The following is a 19,808-nucleotide window of genomic DNA, read 5'->3' on the forward strand; positions in this document are numbered from 1 at the left end:
GTTTTCATCACATCCAATAATCATGAGTTCACTTCATAGGAAAAATTAACCAAGGAAACCATAATCTCTATTTAAAAAAAAAAAAAAAAGACAAACCGTGATTTTAAGCTGTTCAACAGGATTGACACAGGTAAGTCAAAATCAAGAAAATCATCCTTGAAATACCCAACCTCTATGTAATAGAGGAAACTAATATATTGGAGTGGTATTCTTCTGGTTACTATCAGTTCTAAAGAACATCCTTGCACTGCTCTAAAATGTGTGGTGTACTCTGCAATACTGTTTCATGACAAGACAATAACTGAAATGCTAATAAGCAAGGCAAACCAATGAAGTTGCATATTCATAATTCATAGTTATTTTTAAGTGGCCTGTCCATCAACACTTGTATTACTGGAAAACGGCAGAAGGTTGGTTCTTCTTTTACTCTTTTTTTTTTTTTTTTTGGGGGGGGGGGGAGACAAGTCTCCTTTTAGCTATACAACAAGACATTGCTTATTCATTAGCCTGTACTGCATAATTTACTACAGAGTAGTTAAATGAAAAAAAAGGCCAAAAGTGGGGACAGGGAGAGACTGAAACAATAAAGACACACTCTACAGGATATTTATGAACTATTTTTAAAAGTCAACTTAATGAGGTCCTGAAAGTTGTTTCCACCCAAACTTAAATCAGTTTCCTAACAATTGCTGAGTCAGTTAAGTCCTTTGTTTAAAGTACATAAAATAAAAATCAACTCCAGCACCAGTGATGTATTTGGTTCTCATTAATTACATTTTAGTTGTACTGAACATCAATGGGGCACACAGCATTACTTGTTAAAAATTAATGAATTGTTTAAAAGGTCATTACTAGATCTATATAACTATTACACTTTCCTTTGGGGGAATTTCAGTCATCACAGAATGGTTATATCAAGTTATTTGGCAAATGATACCTGGACACAGAAAAAAAAAAAAGCAAAGGAACAGATTAACAAGAACACTTTTAATAAGCCTAAGGATAATATATAACAAAGGGGAAAGACCAGATGCATAAAATTTTGGAGTGGGAAAGGACTTCAGAGGTAATGCAACTCAGTGGTCTACAGTATGTGGATGCCTAGAGTTTCTCCAAGGGCTCTCCAATTCCAGGTGCACATTCCATTTTCTCTATGGAATTTATATTCACAGTTAATCCCACAATTCCATACCCATGCCAAAATTTAGAATTATAAGTACTTTTACTTGAAAAGATTGAGAATTATTAATCTAGTCAGATTTCCAATTATTTGGATGAGGAACCCAAGACTCAGAGGTAGAAAGAGACTTGCCAAGGTTAAGTTAATTAGCATAGCTATTACCCAAGTGCACTTAAAACTAAATACAGTGCCCTTTCTGCATAAATTACAAAATACACTATGTTTAATTTGTACCAGGGTTAAAACTTTATTTTTCAGTTGCTAGTAGCTTCCTCTTGTGTTTTTCTTAAGTGTCCAAGTAAGATCTAATAGTTAAGAATTTTTAGTGCTGGGGATCAAGAATCCTTTGACACTTGGGTATTGGTTATGTCTTACTGAACCTAAAATCCAGTAGTTACAAAAGGTGAAGCTAAAGAATACAGATGAAAAAAATATTTGAGCTACAGTGTTTACCACCTTTGTCTTCTTTGTGAAGACTTACCTAACTAAAACCTACACTATTCCTTCCTTTCTCTAAACTTCTATTGTAATTAAAGTTCATTCTGGGAAAGGCAAACATTTACATACTCTCCAATGATAAGATTATTTTGTAGTGTGTCTCCTTAATTGGATAAACAGTCAAGAATCAGATCTTAGATTTAAAAATATTTCCAATTTTGAATAAGGACTCAAAAGATAACTGTTGCCTTATTGGGTCAAGGAAGTAGAATTTTATAGAACATCAAAAAACACACAGAAGGTTCAATAATTTAGCATGGATGGGTTATAGAAAAGATTAATTGTATCTTTTCTGAAAAATGGTTAAAGAAAGAAAATTCTTTTTTATCCTTTACATTTATTCTTGGCAAATAATGTTAGTTACTCTCCTTTCACATTTTCATCAGTGCATCATTCTTAAAAAGCAATTATTAATAATTAGTCTCTCAAAATTATGGCATAAGTAAGAATTTATAGGCACAATGCAAATTCCACAAGCTTTACCTCAACTACTCCCCCTAGCTATAAGGAAACAAAACCAACTGTAATTTGTAAAGCCAAACAATGAGAAGATAATCTTTTGGGCAGATTTCCCTTATGTGGGAGAACACAGCACCAGGGTAAAAGAGAATGGACTCTGAATTCCAATTTTGATTTGCCACTTACTAGCTGTGACATCCTGAACAAGTTCTATGAATTTTAATTTTCTTCCTTATTTGTTAAATTGGGAAATTATACATTTTGTAGGGTTTGTAGGAAGACTTAAGGAGAAAAAGCACATGAAGAACACAGCACACACTAGTTAAATTAGTTCCTTGTTCTTTCCGCATTTGGCACTATTCTTTCTCTTCTCTGGTTTCTTCCTAAATCATATCAATAAAGTGTTCCTCTCCTACTTTTTTCCTTGCTAGTTTTCATTCCATCTCCCTATACTTTTGTCACTCTCAAAGTCTATCTTGTTCTTGTCCTCCATACCTTTTTAAAACTCTTTTAAGTTGTTTCCAATACCTACAGGGGGAGTGACTATTTTTATCTAACCTTACTGACCTCATTTAATCTATTCAATAAACCCTCTCCATCAAAAAGCAAAGGAACTTGCAGAGGAAATAAGGCAAACTGGAGCAAGCATACTCCCTAAATACATTAAGTTGAGCAAAGCAATACTTTGCATTTATGCTTCCCAAGTATAATCCATAACTTCTCCTCATGGGTCTCTCTATCCACCACAAGATAAGTATACTTCTGCTTCAAAATGAAACAAAATCCTCTACATTCTGTACTCTACACATCTGACTGTATCCAGGATAGATGAATGTACCATGCCCTGTCTTGCACTTAAATCATACATACGCTCAGTCATCTCATAGTAACTTAAGATGAAAAAGTCACTTTAGTTTTTAATACCTGGTTTGCCAGTGCTGAGCATATTAGAAGGAACCACATCCTCTCATTTATGAGCATGCTGCCTCAGGACTTCAAGATATGTTTTATAAAGAGAAGTTAGTAGGAAAGAGGATGAAACAGTTCCATGGGGAAAATTCTCAGAATTTTGACCAATTTGGGTTTTAGCTGTGACTTTGCTGGGAGTGAAGATAGCTGCTAGCAAAGCACAAAGCTGAGCACATCCTCACTTCTTACCCTGTGCCTCCATGAATTTTTAGATTTCTGACCTTGACTAACTACCAACAAGTTTTTTACCCTCTTCTGTACCTTCAAGTATATAGCTCTATTCCTCAGATAGCAAGTCAGTTATCCAAGTTCAGAGATATAACTGAGGAATTAACATAAAAACCATGTTTCCTCAATAAACCAGAAGCTGCTAGTTAAGCCTCAAGAGCCTATGAAAAACACCAAAGTGGTATTATTCAGTCACCGATCTAAAGAGAGAACTTTGACTCAAGGTATAAATGAAATTTCAATTATATAAATATATTTATAAATATTTATACAATTATATACGTATACATAAGCACTTACACAGACTTAGAAAAAAATGTTAAGAACATTAATTCGAAAGGACTCACTGAAGAATAACAGAATTTTCCATGATTTCCTTGAGGAGATACATAACTCATTCTTTAGGAAGGGTCCCTCAAAATCCAACCATTAAAAACCATATTCTATAATTGTGTACTAGCAACACACAGTTTTTTTTTTTTTCTTTTTTTTCTTTTTTTCTTTAAATCCCCTAGTTGCCAAGAGAGTGATCTTAAAGTGGATGGGAACCTAAAAGGTCTCTGAGCAATAGCAATTTACCATATGTTCCTCAAGTAGAAGAATCAATCCAAACCCCCAACTGATAAAACAGGTCATTCTATATAAATGGTTTTATAACAAGTTCTGATTTTGCCACCAGATCACTACCATCCTGTCAGAGGACTCTATTTAAAGCTCAAACAAAGAGTTGAGCACATAGTGAAACTGATAAGTAAACAGTATTATATAGATTCAAGATGTTTTTTTCTAAATAATACTGAAAGATGTTTTCACCAACTACAATTTGAATGTGGCTGCTGTTGTCAGAAAACACCACAACATCTGAAGATCACTGGTAATCTCCATCACCCCTTACTAAAATGTAGTCTTTTCAAGAATTTAGTTTAAAGGTCTTCCTCTTGGAGACTTTGTTTTCATACCTTTTGAAAGAAAACAGTGTGAGGAATTAAAGGCCAGTCACCAGAGCCTTTTAGAGATTACTCCCACCAGGGGTAAAAAATGAATCATTATTTATAACCAAAGGAACATGGTTAGCAACTCTCAGCTGCATGTTTTTCTTTTACCCCTGGGACATACCCAAGTATGCCTTAAGCACATAGGACAATCCATAACCACAGTGGTTGCAATTACAAGCCATTGTACTGCATGATTATTGAATAGCTGCCTTCCTAGATTGCTGTGGACCCAGACAATGGAGGAGCCAAAGGAACTAATATGCTGTACTGGCAAAAAGAGTAAGCACCTTCCTATCCCAGTCACTACAATATGCTCACTAAGTGTCCATTCTAGGACGAGCAGGATCAATATAATAGAGTAGTAATGAAGAATGCTATCTCAGGCTTGGACACCGAAAGCCATTCCATGCTACATACCCTACACCGAATACTCATTCTGCCACTAACATGTATCATGGGAATAGCTCTTGCAGAATGGAAGATGGGAATTCTTTGGGAAAAAAAATTTTAAATATGATAAGCAATAATTATGGTGCTTTTTCCATGTAAACAAAAGCCTGGATATTTTGTTATTTGCTATTTCCTACATGAAGAACAACAACAGAAAAATTGGTTGAAAAGTTCTTCTTACTACAAATGGGGGCTTACAAAATAGGGAGGTTGTTCTTATTCTGAATCTAGCCATTCTTTGTCAAAGAAGTCTGAGAAATAGTATCATTTGATCCCAAAAAAGTGCCGTGCAAGAGATCACTTACTGAAACACACATTTCCTGCTGCCAGTACTAGGAGAGATTTATCCATACACTTCCATTTGGTCACCAGAATAGTTAAGGAAGGAAGGACATGGAAAAAATAAGAGAATAGGAGAGGAAAGAGGGGGAGAAAAGGGAGAAAGAGACTGATTACAGGTGAGAACAAGAAATAAAAGAGAAGGCAGGTGACTTGCTTGCCAACTTGGCTCTATGGTCCTATGAGCCAAAACGCATACTTAGTGACATGGTATCTCACAGGAAAAAGGAAAAAAGGGGTAAGCTGAGAGAGGTCAGGCCATGGTGTTAATTTCTTTCCTGTACAAAGACAGTCTCTTGAGGACAAAGCCCTGCCTCTTGTAATGTAATATCATAGTCCAGATGAGACAGTTTCCTTCGAGGGAAGTTGGTGAGAAGTTCAAAACGTTCATTTGGATATCCTTTAGACTGGACGTGCTTCACCAAAGCCTATGAGAAACAGAGAAAGAAAAAGTTATGAGATGATAAAACACTGCCCTTTTTTTCCTTTTGCAGTACTAAAGACTGAACCCAGGGTTCTCATGCATGCTAGACAAGTGCTCTACCACTGAATTACATCCCCCAAGCCAATAATATTTTCTATCATATTAGATAAAATATAAAGTGTAGATTTTTCTTTCAGGTACTTTAAGTTTATCTTCAATTATCTTCATAATGCCTGGTTTGAAGTTTATCCTTGCAGAAGGACCAATATAACCCTTTGCATCCAATAACTTAGGAATACTATGTGTCAGTGAAATACACAGTATTATTATCATCTCCCCAACAGACAAACCAATCAGTTTGCAAGATACTGTCCTCATTTTAAAACTTTTATCAGTTTTCTCGTCTTCCTTTTATCACATAGGCCAATTCTGCCACCTGTGCGTTGATTTCTTCTTGTCTTTTCAGAAACTGCAACACTACAGATTATCCCATTTAATAATTTCTTTAGTTTCTCCCTCTCTACAGATGCTTCCCATCAGACTTAAAACATGCTCAGTCTCACCAATTACCTTTTTCCTTCTATTTACAGCCCACTCTTCCCTCCAGCTTTATAATCAAACTTCTCAAAAGAGTCATCTATATGGTAGTTTCTCCTGTCCCCAGGGAATATGTTCCAAGACCCCCCAGTGGATATTTGAAACCACAGATTATGGACCCACATATATTATGTTTTTTCTTATACATATAAACCTAAGATATTAAAAACAATAATAACATAAAACAATATACTGTAATAAAATTGCCAGCATCATTCCTCTTAAGCTTTGGAACCATTATTAAGTTTAATAAGGGTCTCCAAATGATAAATGCAAAAATATATCTACTGACATTGAAGTATAAATATTTTTACAAACATAATTAAATATTTATTTTTAAAGAGTTAAGACAGCACTGTTATACTGCAATAGTCAATGAGGTAATAGAGATGTGACTTGACTGGTGGGTATATATAGAATGGACATGCTGGACAAAGGGAGGATTCAGATCTCAGGTGACCAAGTGAGATGGTCTAAGATTTTACTGTAAGAAGCTAATCAGAATGGTGTGCAACTTAAAATTTATGAATTATTTCTGGAATTTTCTATTTAATATTTTTAGACTGCTATTGATTGCAGGCACCTAAAATCTTAGTGGATAAAGGAGGAGGACCTACTGTAATTGTTGGTTCCCCTGTCTCACCTCTGTCCCCTTACAAGCACTAGACCAGGAGACGGTCTAGTTGTCAACACCAGAGGCCAGACCCTACTTGTAACTCCAGTCACATGTAGTCTTCAAGAATCAATCTAATTGAGAATTACAGCCTTGGGGACAGGAATCCCCTCTTTCTCTTTTGCAAGCACAGCAATAAACCTTCCTTTTCCTTTTTCTCAAAACTGTCCTCATTATTGGACTGGCATTAAGGACAAGGACCTGCTTTGAGCAACAAATTTGGCATCCTAGATGGAACCCAAGAGCAGCCCCAACTCCCTGCTGCAGCTTTCTTGGGCAGGCCTGGCTCTCCAAGAAGCGCCATTTTCATACTGAGGATACACACTTGTTGAGAGCTAACTGCAGGAGGGTGGCTCTACCATAGTCCACTTTGAGAAAAAGGAAACTAAACTCAGTGAAGTTGTGACACCCTTGGTCACCTACATGATCCATGCCCTATTTATGCTTTGTCCAGTCAACTGCCATCTGCCACTGTGGAGCCCTGGATTGCTCTGCCTGCCCTCTTTTTTTTTTTTTTTTTTTTTTGGTGGTGGTGCTGGGGATTGAACCCAGGGCCCTGTGCATGCTAGGCAAGCACTCTACCTATTGAGCTATATCCTCGGTCCCTCTGGACTGCTCTGATGCTGAATACCTTCAACCATCCACATCCTACCTGACAGAGAACAAGGACTTTGCATTATTTTCCCCAACTTCACCCTCTTTCAGCAGGAAGCAGCCTGGAGATATTGTTGCCCATATTTCCACAGAAATGGAATGTAGAAGTTGAGAGTGGGGAAATAACAGTGGTCCACTTTATGCTTTGAGTATAGCCCGTGCTGCTCCTCCCACTGCAACTTATTTTTAAAATGGACTCATTTCTTTCTCGTCCTCTCCTGCTTCTCCTTCCTAATCTTTCTCCCTCCCTCATCTCAGGGGAAACAGGATTACCTTTCTTCCCCATCCAAGACAGAGTTATCTGTCCTGGAACACTTACCCACCTTAGAAATAGTAATGAAGTCATCTAGACTATGGGGATGGCATCAGAAGATCTCAGAAATAATTATCTCCCAAATTAACAAGTGAATTACAACTCCAATAGAGAACATGTGGAATGTACCCTTCACCTCTTTAAAAGCCCCTTGTTCCTGCTGATGGGTAGAATCACAGCCTCTGGGACAGGAGTCCCCTGTGTCTCTCTAATAAACCTTCCTTTTCTTTTTTCTCAAAATAAATAAATAATAGATAAAAATAAATCATCCTAGTTATCACAATCCACAGAGAATGGTTAGATACTTACACCTGACTTAGTGGGGGTTCATTCATAGGCTAAGCTAATCAGACTCATTCTCTTTTCCAGCAATTAAAAAATAAAGAGAAAAGGCCCATCTGCAGTGGAATTAGATGAAAATCTAATTCCATGACATGATGGGCTACATCATGTGCAAGCTGAGGAGTAAACAAAAGCTAGTGGTATTCAGGGAGGAAAATGGTATGAAACAGAAAAACCACCAGGAGAAAACCTGCTAGACCCCTGTAGTAACAGCTACTAGAAAACCCAGGAGTCCCAAGTCTTCAAATAAACCCACTCCTCCTTTTCCAGAACTAATTATTCCAGAACTAATTGTATTCCACATAACCATGGAATAAAAACAGCTTGAATGGAACACAACCTATGTCACTTGCCCAAGATATCTAGGAAGGAAATTAATTAGAATTAAGATTCATCACAGTTAAGTTTCCAGTTACCTAACATCTATTTCAAAGAATCAAGCAACACTCACTGGACTTACTTCAATTTATTAGTTTCTCTGATCCAACCAAATGCTTCTCAATTAGATATACTTACTAGCAGTTTAGCTTGCTCTGGAAGAGTGATCTGTTCCCTTTTTCCATCTGGGTACCGCAACATCAGCTGTGCTTTTGGTCCTAAGGTAAGTTAAAAAAAAAGAAAAAGACAACAATATGAGTTTAGCATAGGAGATTAATTTAAATAAACAAAGTAAGTCATTCAGTAATATTTAAGCTTTAAATAAGTCTGAAATCTAACCCACCATTTACGTCTATCCCCTCCACTACTCCATCTGATTTTTCAGGTGATATCTCCAAAATCTCTGGGTCCACAGCCGTCAATCCCTGGTGATTTGTGGTTGTTCCAGGCTCAGTTCTAGCAGGGGGCTCAGTCAGTGGTCTTCTATTCTCCTCTTTTCTATGCCCCAAATCCTTGTGAGGAGACTTTCTGGACTTGGCAAGATTCTCTATCTCCTCTTCTTCATCAGAGCCACAAATGGATATGAACTCCTCACTGCCAGAAAAAAGTTCAGATTCAGATTCTTCATCTGAACGGCTATCCTGTTTTGTCTGTGTTGAATCGAAATGTGTTTCTTGCAAGGAGGCTCTGATGGCAGCTTCTAGCTGGCTGTCTTCACTTGCATCTATAAGGCTCTCCTGTGAGATGCAGTCATAAAACACAAGTAGAAAAAAAAAAAAACAACAAAAAACAGTTAAACCAAAAATAGTCAGGCCAAACAGAGTATCCGCTAACTTTTAAGCTATTTGAGGGCAAGAACCGTGTCTTATGAAGTCAAATTGGAATGGACATTTTAAAAATAAAAATAACACATATTCTTGGCATCAAAATAAACAAAACAAAGAAAACAGTTTATTCCTTGCTTAGAAAACAACAAGAACTAAAAGTTTTAAATATAAAGCCCAAACACCATGTTTTTGCCCCCTTGGGGGACCCAGTATGGGGGGTTGAACCCAGGGACACTCTACTTCTGAGCTATACCCTCAGTCCTTTTGATGTTTTATTTTTAGACAGGGTCTCATTAAGTTGCCCAGCTTGCCTTATCAACCTCCCATTGCTGGGATTCCAGGCAGGTGCCTCCACGAATGCCAAAACACCATTCTTTAAAATGACTAAACAATAGAAAAAGATGTCTTTCTTGCTCACCAGTATACTCTTCAACTAGCACTAATTTTTAACATTCAAAACAAAATACCATACAAAAGTAGGGGAAAATGATGACAAAATTCTCCCAAGATTAATTACAATAAAAGTATTCATTATGATAAGGAGAAATGCAAATTTTTAGTTTTTCCCCTTGGTAAAGTTTTCATGTCAGTTTTCACTGAACAATGTGTTACAAAATATGGATTACTAGAGGAAAACTTATTTAGATTTGGACTCAAGCCCACTATAGAGAAAAAACTTGTAAGATCAAGCTGAACACTAGATATTCCATTTTGAGAAATTACTGTTAATTTTAAGGAAAGCTAAATGGTATTATAATGCTTTAAATGGTTCTTTAAAAACAATAAAAGCCTTTATCAAGATACATGCCAAAGTATTAATGAACAAAACAGTAAATTCTGAGATCTGCTTCAAAATAACGCAGATATGGTGGAATCAGATTACTGAAATTAACTAATGAATATCTACTGCATCATAAATCCCTTCTGTTTCTGAATATGCTTAAATTTTTCCACAATATAAAGGTAAAAAATGTGTTGCTGACAAAAATAAAATGAACCTCATTTTGATTTCTACTATCAATCACATGATAAAAAATTAAAGAAAAATCTAAAAATAAACACGTTCAGTTTATCACCCCCAAAAAGCAGGAAGATGTACCCACGTGACATTCAATGGCTTAGGTAGATTGCAGATTTATAATAATGACATTGTACAGCATATAGTTTAATTTTAAAGAAAGTAGCCACAACAGACACTACTAGGTTCCTATTCAATATTCACCCTCCTCTGATTTCTTTCTTAGAATTCTAATTATGTTTATAAAAGAAAACATGTCTAGCAGTTGGGCACAGTGGTGAATGCCTATAATTCCAGCAACTCAGGAGGCTGAGGCAAGAGGACTGAAGTTTGAGGTCAGCTTCAGCAACTTAGCAAGACCCTGTTACAAAATAAAAAATGGGGGTGAAGCTCAGAGGTAGAGCACCTGTAGGTTCAATCATCAGTACTATCGCTGGAAAAAAAGAAAACATGTACACCTAAGAAATTCCATTTACTAGTTTCCCTTGTAGCTAGAAAAAATTATGGTATCTGAACTAAAGCAGTATCTAAGTTTCCACTTTAAAAAAAAAAAAACCCAGGGGCTGGAGTTGTGGCTCAGTGGTAGAACGCTTACTTGGCATGTGTGAGGCCCTGGGTTCAATACTCAGTACCATACATAAATAAATAAAATAAAAGATCCATTGGCAATTAAAAACAAAAAAAAAAAAACAAAAAAACCAAAAACTATCCACTTAGAAAAAGAAAGCAATATTAATCCCAAATTAACCAGAAAGGGGGAAAGGGCAGAAAAGGATGGAAACTAATGAATGATTTAGAAAACAGAAACATAACAGGTTTAAAAAAAAAAAATGTGAAACCAAAAGCTGGCTCTTTAAGACCAATAAACCTGTTAAGCATCCAGAGAGACTATCAGGAAAAAAGAGAACCAACAAATTACCAATAACAGAGTTAAGAGGGGCCAACTATAGTCTCTACAGTCATTAAAGGAATAACAAGGGAACATAATGAATTTTGTCAACATATTTAACCTCTCAGATAAAATGGACAGATCCCTAGAAACACACCACCTACTAAAGCTCATTCAAAAACAAATAAGAGTGCTGGGGTTGTAGTTCAGTGGTAGAGAACTTGCCTAGTGTGTGAAGCACTAGGTTTGATCCTCAGCACCCACATAAAAATAAAGGAATTGTGTCCATCTACAACTATTAAAAGACAAACAAAAACAAATAGGTACCCCCAAAATACTATATTTCATAATAAAATTGAATTTGTAGTTTAAAACTTCCCATGGAGAAAAACTCTTACACCCAGTTGGTAAATATTACCAAATACTAATGAATAAATAATAACAATTCTACACATACTCTTACAGAAAAGAGAAGACATGGAAACAATTTCCAATTTACTGTGCGTTCAGCATTAACTGAATATCAAAAACAGACAGACATTACAGGTGTTATAAGGAAGACAGATCGGCAACAAAAAACCCTCAAAAGCAAAAAACCAAAAGAAATCCCTATAACAGCTGAGAACTGGGGACACACGCTGGTAATCCCAGGTACTCAGGAGGTTGAGGCAGGAGGATTCTAAGTTTCTGGCCAGCTTACAGAGATACTGTCTCAATATCCAGTGATTTTAAAAGGGGAGAGAGGTAGGGATGTAATTCAGTGGTAGAGCACTTGCAAAAGCACATGTGAGCCTTGGGTTCCATCTCTACTCAACACACAAAATAAATAAATATTAAATAAATCAAATCCAACAACATATGAAAAAGAAATGGATTATATCCATGTGGCTTTTCGGTCAAGAACGCATGGTTGATTTAATGTTAAAAACTATCAACCAATGGAATTTACTAGAAGAAAACTAAGATAATCTTAACAGATGTTAAAAAAAAAAAATCATGAATCCACTCACAATAAAAACTCAGCAAGCCAGGAAGAGAAGGAAACTTCCTCACCTGATAAAAGTATATCTATAAGAAATACATTGTTAACATGAAATTGTGTGGTAAAAGACTAAATGCATTCAGGACTGGGGTTGTAGCTCAGTCAGCAGAGTGCCTGCCTAGCACATGTGTGATAGTGGGTTTGATTTTCAGCACTGCATATAAATAAATAAATAAATAAATATCCATTGACAACTTAAAAAAAAAAAAAAGACGGAATGCATTCACCCTAACATCAGAAATGAGATAAGGGTATCTCATCTCACTACTCTGTAACACTGTAAGGCAGATCTTAGCCAGTGGACTAAGGCAAGAAAAGCAAATAAAAGGCCTCGGAATTAGAAAAGAAGAAATAAAATCTTTATTTGCTCACAACATGACTTAAGATACAAGAACGTCTAAGGAATCTACTAAAGAGCTACTAGAATTAGTTTAGTGAGGTTGCAGGCTACAAGGTCAATATGTAAGAACTTGAAAACACTGCTGAGGGAAATTAAGACAAGTAAATGAGGAGGTATATTCCATGTTCAGATCTGAAGATTCAATTGTTAGGATGTCAATTCTCCTCAAAATTCTCCATAAAGCCAACACATTTCCATACAAAATCCCAGGTTTTTTTTTTTTTTTTTTTTTAGTAGAAAGTTACAAGCAGTTCTAAAACTTATATGGAAATGCACAGGCCTTGAAATAACAAAAACAATTTTAAAGATAAAGTTTGAAGTCTAACATGTGATTTCAAGACTTATTACAAAGCTACATTAATTAAAACACTGAAATGTTGATGTAAAGGACACTATTAATCACTAGAACTGGTCTGGGTCCATCTACAGTTCTGCACATACATGATTTATTTCTGACAAAGGTACCAAGGCAAATTCAATGGGGGAAGGAAAATTCCTTTCATCAGATAATACTGAAACTAATGAATAACCTAACACACACACATAAAAAAACATAAAAATCCAACTCAACCACAGATTAACATCATATACAAAAATTAATTCACCAGTCTTCTTACTACTCATTACACAGTTGTTGAACCTGCTTCAGTCAACAAAAAGAAATTCATGACTACCTATTATTTTAACTTCCAAAATATTTGCTAATGTATCATAATTCATAATAAAAAGGGAGGTCTTGGGGTTATATGCTCATAAAGAGCAGCATAGATACAATGAGGTTAGGGTGTGTGAGTGACAACCTTTTAGATAATGTGCTACAAGGGAAGGTAACTGGAGAATGAGACTGGCCAAATTATGTTATGTGCATGTATGAATAAGGCATAAGGAATCCTGCTCTTGTGGATTAATTACAATGTACCAATAAAAATAAATGAATTAATTTAAAAAATCAATTCAAACTTTGTAATAGACTCAAAGTCTATTACAAGTATGTATTAAAGAAAAAGATAGCCAGGCATGCTGGTGCATGCCTGTAATGCCAGCAATTCAGGAGGCTGAGGCAGGAGATCGTAAGTTTGAGGCTAGCCTAAGCAACTTAGGGAAGCTCTAAGCAACTTAGCAAGACCCTGTCTTAAAATAAAAAATAAAAAGGGCTGGCTCAGCGGTTAAGTACTCTTCAGTTCAATCCCCAGTGCCAAACAAAGAAAAAAGAAAATCTGACAAATTGAATTTCATCAAAAATTTATATCTTGTTCTTCAAATGACACTGTTATAAAAATGAAAACAAATAATGGACTGGGAGAAAATATCTGCAAACCATTTATCCAACAAAGGGCTTATATTTAGAATATAAAAAGATCTCTTGTAATTCATTATTTAAGAGATAACAAAAAAAATGGGTCAGAGATCAGAATAACACTTCACTGAAAGAAATACTTTTTTCATGTGCTTTTTTTGCTCTCTAGCTTGAGCAAATGAAAAAAAGGGTCAACATTAAAATCTGCCAACCATAAATTTTAAATATGTTCAATTTTATTGCACAATAATTGTACATCAATAAAGGTATAAAATTTTTAAAAATAAACTTGAGGTGAATTTATCACACACAGAGAAAAGCAAACTTGTACCCACATGACATGTAACAGTTTGGACTGACTACAGATAATGACTCTGTTTCCTATCTCATATCCATTCTCCTCTGCCTCTTTACTAATAGCATCTCAACTGCATTTGTGTAAGAAAATGTGTCCAGCTAAAATAGACTCTTATCTGTAGCTATTTACCTTTGTCATAAGATGATATCCCTTTCTCCTCATCCATGTTTGGAATACAGATATGATCTGACAGTGACCACAGGACAAAAACCAAGACTAAAGATGAAGGAGGATAAAAATGTGGAAGAACCTGGTTCCTTCACATACAGAGAATTCAACCCACAGACTGCCTATATGGCCTTTTAGCTGAGAAAAATAAGCATTTTTCTTGTTTAAATTGTTATTTATTGGTGTTTATTTTACACGCAGTTGAAATAAATTTGTAGAGTTCAAAGAATTTGGAATCAAAAGTCTGAGGTACCAGATACCCAAATCCATTCCTATGTATTTGTCCCAATTTTATGGTCCAGGCTTTCCCATTAAGTGCTTTAACTCTTCTTCTTCTTCTTCTTTTTTTAAATATTCTTAGTTGTAGATAGACATAATACCTTATTTTGTTTGTTTAGTTTTATGGTGCCGAGGATGGAACCCAGTGCTTCACATATGCTAGGCAAGCACTTTGCCACTGAGCTACAAGCCCAGCCCCTAAGTGTTTTGACTCTTAAAAGAGAGTATAGTGAGGTTATAAACTCAATTTATGCCATAATCCAGTGGCTCACAGGTTCAGGTTCTGGTTTTTCCAATACCAGCCTTATGAATGCAAAAGAAACTCTTAGGGAAATTAAAGAAACACTGAAATTTTTGTTTTGTTGTTGTTTTTGTCCATTGAGGCAGTTATTGTACTTATATGTTTTACATCCCTAGAAAAAGAATTCCAGGATTTTTCCTCCTGTGTGTTTTCATCTTGCTTCTTCATGGTCCATGATGCCAGCTGAGGTTGTCAATACAATGAAACCAAACTGATGGGATGGCAGCAGATAATTCTGCCATTTTTCTAGGTCTTTGAGCTGCACATCAAATCTAGTTGATCGCTCCACACTTGTTTAACTTGCCTGTGAGGCTGACAACAATTTTCCCAGCTCTGTGATTATCAAAGATTTCAAATTTCCAAATGTAACCATACTTCATCATCACAGTTAGAAACTGGACATGGAGCACGGCCTAAAAAGGACCTGGCATTTGCCTTTCTTTTCAGCATTGTTGATGTTCAGAGCATCAGCCAGGACACTCATGGACACCATTATGGCAGCATGAAAAGAAGGTGGAAAGGGCTGGTTTTGGTTTTAATTCCTTAAAAAGAATGTTATCCCCTAAGGCTTTTCCTTAAACAGGTACTTCATCCTAGGTGATAACTTAAGTAAGTGAGTACTTGATGTGGACTGCCAAAATCATATGCTCTAATAAAAGGATTTTTATCTTTACTGACACCAAACAGAAACAGCTACTATAAACAATGTAAGACTGCCTGTCTTTGAAGGTCTCTTACTTGTAACTAATCAGGATACCAATTATCAAAGAGGTCTGCCTAGTAATAGCAGATTACAGAAATTAAATACAGAAACAATCTAAGAGAATCAGAGACAGGCCCTAAAGCTATATACCATGAAAGGTGTTCCAGAAAAAAAAAAAAAAAAAACAAAAAACAAAACAAAACAAAACCATGTATACTTGCATCTACTTGGATACCAGCCCTCACAGTGCTGTTCCTGAGGGAGAGGATGCCTCCACTACCAGATCTCCCAGATCAGTCCTCTTGTTTTACATATTCACACTGTTTACATCTAAATCAAAATCTTAGGTGATATGTCTATACCCCAACTATACCCAGAGACTGGAATATGAGTATTATGACTTCGCTGAAAAGATGGAAGCCTTATATGGAAAATTATTGAAATAAAAAGGTGGGTATCTAAGATGTAGTACAGTCACAAATGATAACTGTTACTTATTTACATTATCATTACTATCTTAACATCGAACATTTTACATAAGATGCTTACATACAATTATATCACCACTTCTTACTCATACTTACTGATCGGGCACATTTTTTGGGGGGACTGCTAGAAAGTCCATCCAGTTGCCCATGTTCACCCAGAAATCCTGTCACTTGGTCCAAGAAAGATGATACATCTAATTGGTGCCACTCTACTAGCTTCTGACCTAAAGATTAAAAATTAGGATATATATAAACAACAACAAAAAAATACCTTTTTTGAACATTCTCATGAAGTAGTTCCTTAGGCATATGCATAATTAAAATGTTCCATGAACATATATCCCCAGACTTCACTAGCTTAACCTAGAAACTACATAGATTATAACTCACCTGATAGATTCCCACTCATCATGATAAAGCAACTATCTTATCACTTATTGCTATTTCGGAAGAAGAAATTCAAACAAAACAGTGTCTAAATAAAATACAATCAATTAATAATAAAACCAAGCTGGGTACAGTGGTACACACCTGTAAACCCAGCTACTGAGAAGGATGAACCAGGAAGATCACAAGTTTAAGGCCAGCCTGGGAATATACTGAAATCCTGTTTCAAAACATTTTTAAAAAATAAAACCAGCATTACTGTGTAATTCTCTGATGAAATTAAAATCTGTATCTGAAAAATCTTAATATTTTAGCATTAAAAAACTTAAGGGACTGGGTGTGGTGGTGCATGCCTGTAATCCTAGCAATTTGGGAGGCCAAGGCAGGAGGATCCCAAGTTTGAGACCAGCCTCAGCAACTTAGTAAGACCCTATTTCAAAACAGAAAATAATAAGGACTGGGGAAGTCATTCAGTGGTTAGGCGCACTGGATTCAATCTTCAGCACCAAAAAACAAAACAAAGGAAAGAAAAAAAAAAAAAAAAAAACACAAAATACCAAAACCTGAAGATACCCTTTATAAAATGAATATATTAGTTGTGTTGTTCTTTGAAAGAATCGAACTGTACAAATATAAAATATTACCATCTCTCAAGCAGCCAGAAATGGATTCCTTGAATATAAACATCAATACATATTTAAATAATTGTAAGGTGAATGAACAAGAAACTTTCACCTAAATTATTATAATTCTAAAACCAGATCCAGTTAAATATTAAAGATCAACCATCTAGGTAAATGAAAAATAAATGATAGGTTAAAGGCTGTAGACTGATATAAATCTTACCTGTCCGTGGGTCCAAGATGGAAACATAGGGGAAATCCCCTAGTTTATAGAACTGTATATATCTCTGACCTTCCTCACTGTCATGATAAACCTGTTAAGTCATTGATATATAAAAAAGTCAGCTTCTAAAAAAAAAAGTATTGACTATAATCTTGTTATACATCAATAACAATTTTTCAAATATACCTTTGGTGTCATGTGTTAGGATCTCATTTCCATGTTAAAAAAAAAATGAAGGTCATATGATAAGGACTCCCTCAACTTCCTGCCCTCAGGAAATTTACCATGAACATATAAATCCATTTTCTTCCCAGTTCAGAAGAAGTATTGCTCTTCCTATTCAAGTGTCTGTCTATCTCTGTCATTCCTGACCCTCAAGTACATATATCCTAATAAATCACAACATATTAAATTATTAGCTGGAGAGTCTAACATAATGCTAGACAACAAGATGCTCAATCAACATGTGATGAATAAAACAAAGGAGTTTTGCCATTAAAAATCATCACATTGAATTTAGGCTCCTGTAAAACATAAGCAAATTAGTAACTTTAACATATCTTGTAACAGAAAAAACTAAGTTCATTTAAAAGTTATCACCTAACCTCAGCTGGATAATTTTAGATAAAAGGAAACTAGAGGGTTGGGGCTGGGGCTGAGTGGTAGAGTGCTTGCCTAACATGTGTGAGGCACTGGGTTCAATACTTAGCACTGCATAAAAATAAACAAACAAATAAATACTTTTAAAAAAGAAAGAAAGAAAAAATAAAAAAGGCTGGGGATGTGGCTCAATGGTTAAACAATCCTGAGTTCAATCCCCAATCCCTGGTACAAAAAAGAAAAACTAGTCAAGAAGACTAAGTTATATGTCCAGGGACATAAAGTTAGTATATCAGGGTGGAGGTATATACAGCTCAGGGGTATGCACAAGATCCTGGGTTCAATCCCCAGCACCCCCTGCCAAAAAAAAAAGAGAGGATGCGCACACTTCAAGTGACAGAAACAGAATCAAGTCCAAACCAAAAATTCAAGTTTTAGTCAAATGTCTTTCTATTACTCCAAAATCATCTTTACCTGTACTATACACAAGCCACTAGTCACTAGCCACAAGTGGCTCTTTGAAGAACTTGAAATTGGATAGTACAAACTGAGATGGCCTACATGTGGAAACAGACACCACATTTTAATGATTTAACACACACACACAAAGCAAAATATTCCATTGCTATTTTTATATTATTATGATATACTGATTTAAACAAAATATATTACTAAAATTAATTTCACCCATTTTTTTTTTGTCTTTTTTAATGTCGCTAACAGAAAATTTAAAATTATGTAAGTGGTTTACATTATATTCCTACTGAACAGTACAGCTGTTCATTCACTCTATCAAGACACTTCTGGGATGAGTATTATATGGTTTATAAGAACTCTTCTTTGGGAGTTCTCCACTGCTACCCTTTCACTTGCCTTTACTATTTCAGCCATTATGGGTGGTTTATATGTCAAGTTTTAACTCAGTTTTCCAGTTTATAACCTAATTCCTCCTCCCCAACATCCCACACTATAAAAATTAAATACCACAAAAATTCTGATTAACTTTCTCACCTGCCAGAAAATGAAATGCTCCCGGATAATATTCTTCACAGCTTCATTGCTCCATACATCTCGGTTGAGACATTGGCATGCAAAGTCTTGTACATTTTGAATATTTATCATCAGCCACTTATTCTGCATCTGGCCACACTCTTTAGCCTGTAAGAGAGGAGTTTATACAACATGTGTTAAAAACAGTTTCTACTTGGTGAATGATTTGTTTCAGAATTCAGAAGCTCCCCCTTTCCATATATAGTAAGCTCTTTATATTACAGTTTTCAGTATTTATATATTTATAATTACTTTGCATATATATACATAACTATACTGCTTCAAACATTTCTCAAATTTAAAATAAACTGTTTTCTTTTTAACCCATTGTCATAATGAATTTTAAACATATTTAAATATATCTACCAGAAAAGGATTCCACAAAATTAAGATCAACAATTAGAAATTTTATTCTCTTCCAATCCCTATCAACAAATACACCTCTCTCCTTTTTAAATGGTATAACTAGAATGTGTATATTACTTTATGATATTTAATTTTTCTCAACATAATTTTCTATAACACTTCCACAAATCATATTCATTTCATTTACTAAGCATACTCTATTTTGTAGAATCACCCTAGATGTTTTAATAAAAGCTGAGCATTTTTACCTCTTAGAGTTGTTTTCCTAGATTTCAAAAAGTGGGATTACA

At 35.3% G+C, this 19,808-nt stretch overlaps 1 protein-coding gene and 1 pseudogene across 2 annotated transcripts in view; both read right to left on the reverse strand.

Moving 5' to 3' along the window:
- Positions 1-415: 415 nt before the first annotated feature.
- Positions 416-19,808, reverse strand: part of UBXN7 (UBX domain protein 7) — a 63,030-nt gene continuing 43,637 nt past the window's right edge. The window contains exons 6-11 of the mRNA XM_079156236.1: positions 19,114-19,260; positions 17,503-17,593; positions 16,366-16,493; positions 8,843-9,236; positions 8,638-8,717; positions 416-5,546 (exon numbers count right to left, since the gene is read on the reverse strand). Coding sequence (XP_079012362.1) covers positions 5,385-5,546; positions 8,638-8,717; positions 8,843-9,236; positions 16,366-16,493; positions 17,503-17,593; positions 19,114-19,260 — 1,002 coding nt within the window. The 3' untranslated portion in view covers positions 416-5,384. The remainder of the gene's footprint in view (positions 5,547-8,637; positions 8,718-8,842; positions 9,237-16,365; positions 16,494-17,502; positions 17,594-19,113; positions 19,261-19,808) is intronic.
- Positions 9,331-15,961, reverse strand: LOC306671073 (small ribosomal subunit protein uS8-like; annotated as a pseudogene). The gene has a single exon. The product of its transcript is annotated as a small ribosomal subunit protein uS8-like (transcript).

Source organism: Sciurus vulgaris, assembly GCF_902686455.1.
Source record: "Sciurus vulgaris genome assembly, chromosome: 10".
Taxonomy (NCBI): domain Eukaryota; kingdom Metazoa; phylum Chordata; class Mammalia; order Rodentia; family Sciuridae; genus Sciurus; species Sciurus vulgaris.